Source organism: Lepisma saccharinum, chromosome 10 (assembly GCF_977018435.1).
Source record: "Lepisma saccharinum chromosome 10, izLepSacc3.1, whole genome shotgun sequence".
In the NCBI taxonomy this organism is placed as follows: domain Eukaryota; kingdom Metazoa; phylum Arthropoda; class Insecta; order Zygentoma; family Lepismatidae; genus Lepisma; species Lepisma saccharinum.
Window position 1 is genome coordinate 51919581 of NC_139238.1, and position 12154 is coordinate 51931734.

At 37.0% G+C, this 12154-nt stretch overlaps 1 protein-coding gene across 1 annotated transcript in view; it reads right to left on the bottom strand.

Moving 5' to 3' along the window:
* The window catches only part of LOC145994102 (SWI/SNF-related matrix-associated actin-dependent regulator of chromatin subfamily E member 1-like), a 100111-nt gene that overhangs the window by 64851 nt on the left and 23106 nt on the right, over positions 1 to 12154 (bottom strand). Inside the window, 1 exon segment of the mRNA XM_083130189.1 lies at positions 8570 to 8649. Within this exon segment, the coding sequence (XP_082986315.1) occupies positions 8570 to 8649 (80 nt within the window).

Below are 12154 nucleotides of genomic sequence, written 5' to 3' on the forward strand. Positions count from 1 at the left end.
AATGACAGAACGAGAGAAATAGAGAGTGAGGCTGAAGAAACTGAAGAAAATGAAGAGCGTACAAAGATGAGAATTTCAGACCTTCCTCCTTCAATTCAGGAAATCAAACTAGCACCAAATTCCACCATAGATTTTGAAAGTAAATGTGAACTTGATGGCAGAAATATTATATGAAGTGTTGGCGGCAGTTTGGGAAAAAGAGAAACTGCCAGAAGATTGGAAAAGGGGTCTTATAATACAAATTCCAAAAAAAGGCGATATGACACATTGTAATAACTGGAGAGGAATCACGCTGTTATCGGTCCCAAGTAAAACACTAACTAGGGTTATCTTAAATCGCATTCAAGATAAAGTAGAAGCCAAGATTAGGAGAGAGCAAGCAGGATTTCGTTCTAGTAGATCCTGCACAGATCAAATCTGTACATTAAGGATTATCATTGAGCAATGCATAGAATGGAATACTAGATTGTATACCATCTTTGTAGATTTTGAGAAAGCCTTTGATTCTATAACAAGGGAAAAAATGTGGAAATATTACAGAAGTTTGGAATACCACTTAAGATAATAAGGATAATTCAGGAGTCATATCGACAATACAAGAGTCAAGTTATTCATGAAGGAGATGTTACAGAACCCTTTGAAACAGAATCTGGAGTGAGGCAGGGATGTATTCTGTCGCCTCTTATTTTTCTTCTCGTAATAGATACAGTAATGAGGGAAACCTTGAAGGGAAAAAAGAAGAGGAATGCAATGGGGCCTTATGGATAGATTAGAAGATTTAGATTTTGCCGATTATGTGTGTCTGTTGTCAGAATCTTATAGAGATGCAAGAACTAAATTGGAAGATCTGGTTGTAGAAGCTAAAAAAATCGGACTGACATTAAATAAACCAAAGACTAAAACAATGCGAATAAATGCAAGAATTCAAGATTATATTCAATTAGAAAATGAAATATTAGAAGATGTATAGAATTTTACCTACTTAGGAAGTGTAGTTGCAACAAATGGAGGAGCAGAACATGATGCAAAACAACGCATCAAGAAAGCAAATGGGGCCTTTGTACAACTCTACCCAATATGGAAAAGTAGGATTATAACTACAGAAACAAAGTTAAAGATTTTTAGAAGCAATGTTAAATCAGTATTGCTGTATGGAGCAGAATCCTGGAAAGTCACAACTGAAATCACAAATAGATTACAAGTTTTCATTAACAGATGTCTCAGGAGAATATTAAATGTACATTGGCCAGAAGTAATCACAAATCAAGAAGTTTGGATACGAGCATCAGAAGACCAGATTAAAATCCAAATTAAAAGAAGACAATGGAACTGGATAGGACACACACTAAGGAAAGCAGACAACACAATTGAAAAGCAAGCACTTTACTGGAACCCTCAAGGTGCTAGAAAAAGGGGAAGACCCAAAAGCTCATGGAGACGTACTGTTGAAGAAGAAGGAAAACAACAGGGAAAAAGTTGGAAAGAAATGAAGAAGATCGCATGCAACAGAGTGAGATGGAGACACTTCGTGGATGCCCTATGTTCCAATAGGAACGGAAGGAATTAAGTCAAGTTAAGTCAAGTAATATTAATAAGCATGGGAAAAACTGCAAAATAAATAAATAATATTATTATTATTATTATTATTATTATTATTCCCTGACTTTAACATTTTATTTTCTGCACAAAGCATCTTCGGAGATTTAAGTAAAGATGGACCATTATCAATTTGAATAAATTAAATACAGTATTTATAACTTCATGAATCCCAAAAATTGAAAAATACTCTGTCACAAGTCTTAATATTTTTTAAAAAAATAACAGCTCAGCTATTACAACAACCAACAAACCGTAAGAGTCCATGATACTTTCCAAAGTAACAAACATGCAATGGTCTAAAATAAATTGTACAATCTAAAATTATAAGGTGATTTCATAATAGCAAATTGATGAGCAGCAAAGTGCTTTATTTAACATGTGTATGTAGGCCATTCGGAAAGTACAGTAGGTTTGCGACCGCGTAACTGTTTTGTTGAGCCAGTCATTTGTTTGATGTGTTCAATGCGGTGTAGCTAGTTGCCTGGAGCATTTGCCGAACTGTTCATGTGGCAAGTGTAACAAGCTGTAACAATGAATGCGGTGACCATAAGGTGCATGGCACGTGATTCCTTTCTTGCATCGGAAAACGTTAGACCCTGTACCATTCATCAGAGACTTGTTGCAATCTATGGCCAAAGAGTTATGAACACAGCAAGTTTCCATAAATGGTGCATAAAATTTGAGTTGAGAATGGGCAAACAGATGTTTATGACATGGAGCGATCAGGGAGACCCTCTGTCATTGCGGATGCACTGAAACAAAAAATGGACTACGTCATTCACGAGAATTGACGTAGCTTCAGATTTTTACCTTTTCTCTTTTCGACACCTTTCTGGTAAACGCTTTGCACGTGATGAGGACCTACAGGATACTCTCATGGATCGACTGAATCACCTCACCAGGCAGCAACATGGTACGCGGAGGGGATAGTAAAACTGGTGTTGAGGTACGACAAGTGTCTGAATGTCAAAGGTGACTATGTGGAGAAGTAGGTAAAATTATGAGGCAAAATGGGTATATTCTGTTTCTGTAATATTATCAATAAATATATTTGTATGGTGAAACGTTCTTTACTTTCCGAATGACCCTTGAAACTCAAATGAGATACTTTATCTGACCAATTACTAGCAATGTGAGAGAAACATTTTCTTTCACCACTTACACAATTGCTAATGCGAAAGCCCCCGTAATGTTTGCATATATAAATTTTGGTCATTCAAATCTTGATCCTTAAAAAAAACAAGGCATGCCAAATGGTACAGTGGATTAAAAAACTGAAAAACTGCAAAAATAATAATTATAATAAACTTAATATACTCAAGTATCAATGAAGAGTAGAGGATATTGAGAACTGTATTTTTTAAGAATGTGGTTTTCACAGCTCATGAATTTTAACATTCTGTTTTGATTTTTGCACAAACAAAAAAACTGGAGTAAAATTCTCCAAATGCGTATTTTCTAACCATCTCTAAAGCTGGCTATAAACTAATGTTGAATGAAGCTAAAAATAATGAACCTGAGAATGCAACAAGTAAAGATTTGTGCATTAGTTTGTAGAATGAAATAATTAAACCTGGCACATAAACGTCTCATCAATATCGTTGCTTTGATGTACATGAGCGTCTAAAACATACTGTGGGTGCAATGTGGAGCTAGAAGCACTAAAGTACAAATAATGATTGTATATAAATAGACACATGCTTGCTTAGATCTACAATGTTGAGAATAATGAATGTAAAACATGTAGGTTACATGATGTTTTTAACGCAACGTAAATATATTGTTATTTTTTTATGAAATTATAAGAAAAATGGAAACTTATAAAAAGTGCAAACAATATAGCAATAATAATAAAGTAAGTATCAGATAGCACAAGTTAGGACAATATCCAGATCCAGCAAACAACATACAGAAACTAGTATATGCATCTATCAATGTTAGTTTCTAATCAGTAGCAATACATTAATTAACAATCCTCATTTCAACAAATTAAATGGTTATTTTACTGTAGTTTACGGTTATTACAAGCACAAGAAAACAGTTTTTCGTTGTGACGTTTCAGGAGAACACACGCTCCCTTCATCAGACATTTATTTTCTTTTTGACTAAAGATACAGGTATACCAATGGTTAGCAATTTTTTAACATGGCACATAAAACTAACCAGTTATAACTGTATCTTTAGTCAAAATGAAAATAAATGTCTAATGAAGGGAGCGTGTGTTCTCCTGAAACCTCATAACGAAAAACTGTTTTCTTATGCTTGTAATGACCGTATACTACAGGAAAATAATTCTACAATGCAAGCAATGCGTATATACAAGAAAAACTAAAATTAAATTGGACCTATTAATTCATGCCACGCACTTTACTTGGGTCAAAGTAGTTAAAAGTAAGTTTCATGGTGTGCATTTATTACTGAGAGTAGGAAAAATGCTTCAGGCTTCTAAATTCCTACCAGACTAAAATGATGAGCTGAATATCCCATTTTTGCAACATTCACATCATATGTGACTTGATTGTATGCCAATTCTTGCAACACCTTTCTAGGCCTTTTCTCAAATATTTACTATAATTACACATGTATAATGTGCATATATGTATAATATACACCCTGGTTTTTGATGAGGATAAACAATTCCATCTTGTATATAATGCACAGTACAATCCAGGTTCAAGAAATGGCTTTCTTAGTTGTAGGTCGTAAAGCCGTTGCTATGCTGATCAAGAGTGAATGACATCTATTCAAAGTTACATGTTGCTACATGTACCATGAGAAGAATATCATCTTGTATATACAATGAGTCACCAACCCATGCCACCCCCCAACTCTGTTTAGTATCCCACAGCTTTGACTTCTGTAACCACCTTGTTCATTCTGTAGTAGGAGAAAGGAGATAAAAATTATGTTATAAGTTTGCAACACTCAGGAAGTTATTTTCTATTATATCTTGCCCAACAAATACCGCTGTTACACATCCCGTATGACTGGAGGTGCATGCTTGAATTCAGCCAGAACGGTGCCACTTTTCTTGTTGTCGCAACGCGAATTTAATGTGAAGTTATACAATGGGATTTACATTTCCTATGATTAGATGCTGCTCTGAAGGTAAGATTAAGTGGGTTTACACTTACAAAAAATAAAAAATAAGGAAATATTATATTTCTTCAATTACAAACATTTTACTACAGTCAAAGCAGGAGTGTGTATTCTAGGTTAGCTAGGCTATCTGCGAAGCCTGAAGCCTAGAGAGTAAAAGTTGCAACCTGAATTCTTAGGTAGTTGGCAACCTGAATTTTTAGGAGTTGGCAACCTGAATTTTTAGGAGTTGGCAACCTGAATTTTTAGGAGTTGGCAACCTGAATTTTTAGGAGTTGGCAACCTGAATTCTTCGGAGTTGGCAACCTGAATTCTTGGGAGTTGGCAACCTGAACTCTTGGGAGTTGGCAACCTGAACTCTTTGGGAGTTGGCAACCTGAACTCTTGGGAGTTGGCAACTTGAACTCTTGGGAGTTGGCAACTTGAACTCTTGGGAGTTGGCAACCTGAATTCTTCGGAGTTGGCAACCTGAACTCTTGGGAGTTGGCAACCTGCATTCTTAAGAGTTGGCAACCTGCATTCTTAGGAGTTGGCAACCTGCATTCTTAGGAGTTGGCAACCTGAATTCCTAGAAGCTTGAAACCTGCTGCCGTTGGGATGGCAACGTGGCTTCCTTAAAGACACGAAGAACGAGCAAAATGTATGTCTAACCATTAATACCGGGGGTTTACGCGAGCCTAGTCTTCTCCATTCCTCCATGGTTTAGGGCCATGTGTTATAGTGCGATAGTCCAGGACTTGGGCTCAGCGTACGCTACTGACCCAAAGTATTTTTGTCACACCATTAATGGATATTTGATACAAGTAATAGTGCTAATCTTTTAAACAACTTGACAATACATAACACTAACAAAACATGTCATGTAGCCATAAGTAATAATTAAAATTGTTGGATTTTTAGATTGATTGATTTGGTTTATTTTACTTCGGTTTTCTGCCATTTTTGGCTAATCGCAAACATGAGGGTGAATGATGATATGATGCAATTGATGAAGGGATGCTCACAAAGAACACCCATGCTCAGGCTGGGATTCTAACCCAGCGACCCTTGGCATTATGATGCAAGTTAAGAAATATAATAGTTGTTTACATAATATGTGTGATAAAAAGTGTAATACTCAATGTGCATTATTCAGAAGACTTAACTTAACAACAACAAAATCGCAAGCACTTACGGTTGCAGTCATGAAACTCCCAGGCTAGCTAATGCTAACTTTCTTGCATGCACAAATTGGTAGCCTACACCTACAAATTCAGGTGAGTTGAGTTGGTGTTCTAAGTCCACTTTATGCACAGTAAGGCTAATCTGGACTGGACCTACAGTGTAAAGTGGAATCTGAACCACTATGAGCCTCCACTGGGTATCAAACCTGGAACTCCTTGATAACAAGGTGACAATTATACGCAACAGTAGCTATTTAAACTAGTTGTATCATCTGCTGTGCGGTGATGCTCGATGCAATGTGCTTTGAAATTTGTCTTAGGTCCACTTTATACACACATAGGCCAATCGGGACTTGACGTGGGATCTGAATCACTACTGGGTATCGAGCTCTTGAATACTTGATTACTAAGTGCAATGTTATTTGTGCGTCTTGGATTAGGGTTTGTGTGATTGGTCTGTATTTCCTCCTGTTGTCCAGACTCTTTCAAAGTATGGAGTGTCAGGTGAGATGAGCTTATCCTGTGTTTCAGTGGAGTGTCGGATTCCACTGTATGATGGCGTGGGTTTCCTTGATAATGATGAAGGAACCTGTTGGGTGGGGCACTGTGGTGGCAAGAGATGGTATGGCCTGTGGTGATAAGGTGATGAGCAATGCCAGACTTTGCTGTATGTCTTCGCATAGCCTAAGTGTTCACTTTTCTTTGCTTGGTGCTTTGACATAATAATAATCAAATTACAGTCTTGCAACATTGTTCAAAATAAGTGAACAAAAATTAGTTATAAAAACATTTTTGTATATAGTACATCTTCCATCAAGAAACTGGTTCAAGAAAGAGATAATTTATTTTCATTCACAAATCGTAGCAAGTATACAAAAAACACCTCATTAAGTTTCATTGTTTCCTTTTTGATACTTGGCAGGAAGAGTGTGATGATAAAACAGGGATCAGGCTTTGGTATCAAGCCCACCATTGGTGCATGGTGTTCCTCATACGTGCTCTGCCGTCCCATTGAGAAGAAGTCATTTTAAAACAGCATCGTATGAGGGGCAGCCATCTCATCCATTGCCACTTGCTGAAAGGGCAGGATCTGAAATGGTATTTTAAGTGTTCTTTTATCTTTTAGAAAGTGCTGATTTTGCTTTCCTCGCACAAACTTTTATTAATCTTCACAGCTGTTTATCATCCATGTTGGGGAATGGTGACAGTGTTTTAAAAAATATTTTTTGCTTTTTTAGAGGAGTGGGACTCTTCACAGTTTGTGAGAAAATTTTTACACTAGCCTTATCTTTCTAACATGATGTGAAGAGGAAGGGATTATCTACGAAGTGAAGTGTAAAGAAAGACAGTGTGTGTACATAGGAGAAACGAAAAAGAGGCTGACGGACAGGTTGAAACAACATAGGGATGATGTATGACTTAAGAGAGAGAGAAATGCGATATTTAAGCACACGAGAGAAACAGGACATGACTTAGAGTGGGATGAGGATAAGCAGATAGGAAGGGAGAACAGAATACTAGTGAGAAAATGGAAGGAAGCTAAGAAAAGAGAGAAGAAAGGGAAAGAAGACACAATGAACTGGAATGGGGGACTGAAGAAAAACAAAGAATGGAAGAAGGTGTTAGAAAGAGTGGAAAGGACAAGAGAAGGAAGAAGAGGAATGAAGAAAGAAAGGATAATGAAAAAGAGTGTAAGATAAGGAGTCCAATCACGTTTCAGATGAAAGGAAATATTTATCTAAGTCGCGTGTCAGTGAAACAACAGTTGACAGGAGAAGGCCATCTGCTGGAACACCTGGAAAGGAATGTTCCAGATAAACAACTTTCTAATAATCTTGTGTCTGGAGGGGAGTGATTTTTGTGTGTATATATATCTTCATGTTTTGTACCTTATTTCATTTGTATTTGGTAAAGAGTGGGATGAAGACCTTTCTAGAAGGTTGAAACGTAATGTTCAGTTTATGTTTTAAAATAAAATACATTTCTGTCTTGCTCAGCATATTGAGCTTTTGGTTATGATGTGTTTGTCTTGTGCAGGTCCGTTTAAAATCTTGAGTTTATAACCTCTCTCAAGGGGGTCTTAACAATCTATTTTAACTTTAAGGCAAGGCTTTTAGATAAGAGGATGTTTTCCTTGTACACTTTGAAGGGTGAAAAATGGCCATACGTGACGATGCACCAAAAAATTATAACTCTCACATTCATTCATCAATTTCTCCAGGTTTTTGGACGTATTTTCAAATTTCCGTGACTTTCCCAGGATTTTTAAACCAATGGGAACCCTGAGATATACCTATACTGTGAATACCTGCCAAAAACGAAAGACATTCATGTAATTAGCTGCCGGGAGTTACAGTGATGCCAACCGCAGAAGAAATTACACAAATATTAATAGAAACAAACAAAAAATGAAGCACCAAAGTCAGGCATGGGTCAAGGAAGCAGTACTCAACTGGTATGTATAGATGGTATATACGTAACGTTTGGAAAACTCCCCACTGATATTTACGAAGCAAAAGCAAAAATACGTGTAAGAAGGTCCCAACTGGAATATGTTAACAAAAAAAGCATCAAAGGTTATTCGTCTTCGTCTTCAAGGTACACAATGCTCATAAGTAGATGATGGTAATGTTTTGTAAGAAGGGGCATGCTCCTTACTATTTTGCACGCTAGAGGAGACCTCTAAGCTAGTTCTTAGAGTGGCTGACCTACCTTTGTTCTTGGCAGCCACCCACGCTTGGTAGGCAGGAGAATTGATATAGTTTTTCAAAGCTTCGTTATATTCTACCTGGAATATATATTATACAGTTTACGACATTTAGAAGTACACAGCAGATATCTTAGACCATGCAAGTGACAAGATCGTTCATATATGGAAGCAAATAAAAACAGTACACAAAATGTTCAATAAAAACTGCAAAACAGTTCATATATATAATGTTATGAAAAAATAAAGAAACAGACCAGCAAATGTTCTCAGTTATGGAACTAATAAAAATAATGAAGACATTGTACTTTAGTGTACTATTTTTTTCAAAAAAAATTATCTGTGTTCTGGTATGCAAAGCCAATCTTCGTCTGATTGATTGACTTAGCTTGTCTGTCACTTTTGGCTAATCTCAAAGTAGAGGATGAGAGATGATGTAATGAAATTGACGATGGAATATTCGCAAACACCCATGCACAGGCTAGGATTTGAACCCAGGACCACTGGCAGACCAGTGCTAACCACTTGGCCACAGAGACCAGCTAGATGTACAATTGCGAGAATAATTGAGAAGTAGCGTGCAAACCATAACCAGATTCTGGTCCAGTCATGGAACCAGGACCGTAGCTAGAATTGATCTCCAGATGGGGCTCACGGGTTATCAGGGAGAGCATTGTAAACAAAACCCATTTTTAAAAGGTTTAACTGTGTTAAATGAAGGTAAATTATGTGAGGGGGGGTGATAAAGTTACATAAAGTTTAGAAATAGCACACAAATACTACATGTTTTCTGTATCTTTTAAAATATTGAAGTGTCAATTGGCTGCTACTGAAATCATCCATATTACATTTGATGATACAGATATTTATATCGCACAAGAAAAAATGGACAATATTCAATCACAGTGCTTAGCGTACGTTCCACCCTCCCCCCTTCTCCGGCCAAAATAAAAAACTCCCCTTCATTCCCTAAACTTGGGACCTGTTTAACCTTTGACTCAGATGCAGAGGGAATTTGCATATCGACTTCAAAATCACAGATTTCTGTATAAATGGGAGGTCGCAATAGGGGCAACGAAGGTACAGATAAAGAAGCTCCCCTGTGAAGGAACTTTCTGAAGTCTAGAGAAGAGAATCTCCTAAATGCTTGCCGCTACTTACACTTCTTATACATAAAATGAACAAATGTAATAGCTGCTGTTCATGCTCTGCAAATTCATCTTTCACCAAAGTTGTGAGCAAAATAATATCTGCTGTCTACATTTTCACTCTTCACTGCAAACGAATTACACAAAATAGTTTTACCTAATGTCAAGGCGGCTGACGGGCCTGGATGGAACTTGATGAATTGACCAAAAGTCACCCCAGCAAAAAGATGCTACTGTTGACCCTCAAAGGGGAAGAATCTCAAGGGTTTAGGGCATTGTTTCTTCCTTACACATACCTACTGTTCAAAATGATTACACAGGGCCGCAAATTAAATTCAATTTAATGTTGTTTTTTGTTTAATAGGTGAACTTTATTATTTGTGCCATGCTGATCACGAATATGAAATTCGTTTTTCTCTATCACGCAAGGTTTTCTTACAAATCAAATTTCAAAATTTGGGCTTTGTCCAATATTGCATACTGTTTTATTATAATTTTTCTTTTCTTCAATCAGAATAAGTAGCTTATCACACTAAACGCATCAACATGTTTATTTTAAAATGAATATAGACAGACACAAAGGACCCATATAATATAGAAAACGACATATAGCAGTATAATATACACACAAGAAAATCATTACACAATACATATTTTTCAGTTCTGTTTAGCATGCTTTCTTCTGTAAGCTTTCCTAACTTTCTTGTGATTTTCTTCTGGCGTTTCTCTGTACAATGCCCAACAGTAGTCAGCCATCATGCTAACACTCAAATGTCCTTGATACCTTTTCTCCATATCCCTCATGTCCTGATGGAACCGTTCGCCTTGTTCCTCACTTAATTCACCGAGATTCTGTGGAAAGTTATCAAGGTGTGAATGCAAAAAATGTAGTTTGATATTCATGTTACAACCCAGCTCTTGAAATTTAAGTAACATACTCTCAACAACTTCTCTGTAATCAGAATTTTTGTGGTTCCCCAAGAAGTTCAACAATACACTTCTAAATGCTAACCAAGCATCTCTTTCAGCTACAGTAATTGTTTCCTCGAAGTCTTTATCATTCATTAATTTCCTAATGTCTGGTCCAACAAAAACACCTTCTTTCACTTTGCCGTACGACAGGGATGGAAATTTGTTGCATATGAACTGGTAACATTGTCCTTCCTTGTTAAGTGCCTTCACAAATTGTTTAATCAGCCGTAATTTGATATGAAGGGGGGGAAGTACAACTTTCTCAGGACTGACTAAATGTTGTTGTAAGATGTTCTTTGAACCCGGGTTCAACGTTTTCTGTATTGGCCATTCTTTTCTTCCCCAGTGGTAATTTCGTGCCCTTCTATCCCACTCACAGATGTAACATGGCATTTTCGTATATCCACATTGTAGTCCAAGTAAAATGCTCAAAACTTTAAGATCACCACACACCAACCAACCATGGTCCTCATATTTAATTTTATTAAGAACAAGTTGCATATTGCTGTAGGTTTCTTTAGTGACACAGAATGAGCGATAGGAACTGAGGGGAACTTATTTCCATTATGTAACAGAACAAATTTTAAACTTGTTTTATTGTTGAAAGACAAGGAAAATTTAACTTAGTCGGCAAACCGAACACATCACAACAAAACACGAGAGAATCTTGTTTCGAGAAATAAGGCACAAACTCTTTTTCTCGGTGTCTGTACCAGGAAAATGTTGTTCCACGATCCAGCAAGTTATTTTCGTTTGGTCTGGAACCAAGAAGCTCAGCTGATTTTTTACATAAATTTAGGTCTCTAACTAAATCATTGAGTTCGCTTTGAGTGAACGGTATAGGGTCACGAGATCCGTGAGGGGGGTCATAAATGTAATCTTCCATTTCACTTCCTTCCACTGAATCACTTAATGAACCAGGATCACTTACACACTCAAGACTTGATGGAGGTGTCGGTACAGGCAAGTCTGGACCGTGCAACACAGGTCTCATTGCAGAGGGAATATTGGGATACACTATCTTTTTCTTGTTTCTAATATTTCGACCTACAATTTTACAGGAACAGAAGAAACAATCATTGCAGTGGTCCTGAGGCTCCCTCCTCACCATGGGTATTGCAAATGGCATAGATGGCCGCTTTCCCGTGCTCCAGTTTCGTAAAGATTCCACACATGATCTACATACCTTGTGTGGGGCCCACGATTTATCTTGATCTCCTAGTTTCATTTTAAAGTATGCGTAATATGCTCTTCTTACAAAATCTGTAATTTTCTGTCTCTGTACCCGGGGAACAAATTCACCGCAGATGTAGCAAAACACATCTGGGCTATTCAGACAACCACGAGATGCCATGGCCACACCACAGTAATGTACCACACTGAACAACCAAATGTTAATGTAGATCAACGTATCATGGAAGCAAATTAGGAATTTTGATAGTTACATGTAAAATTAATTTCAAATG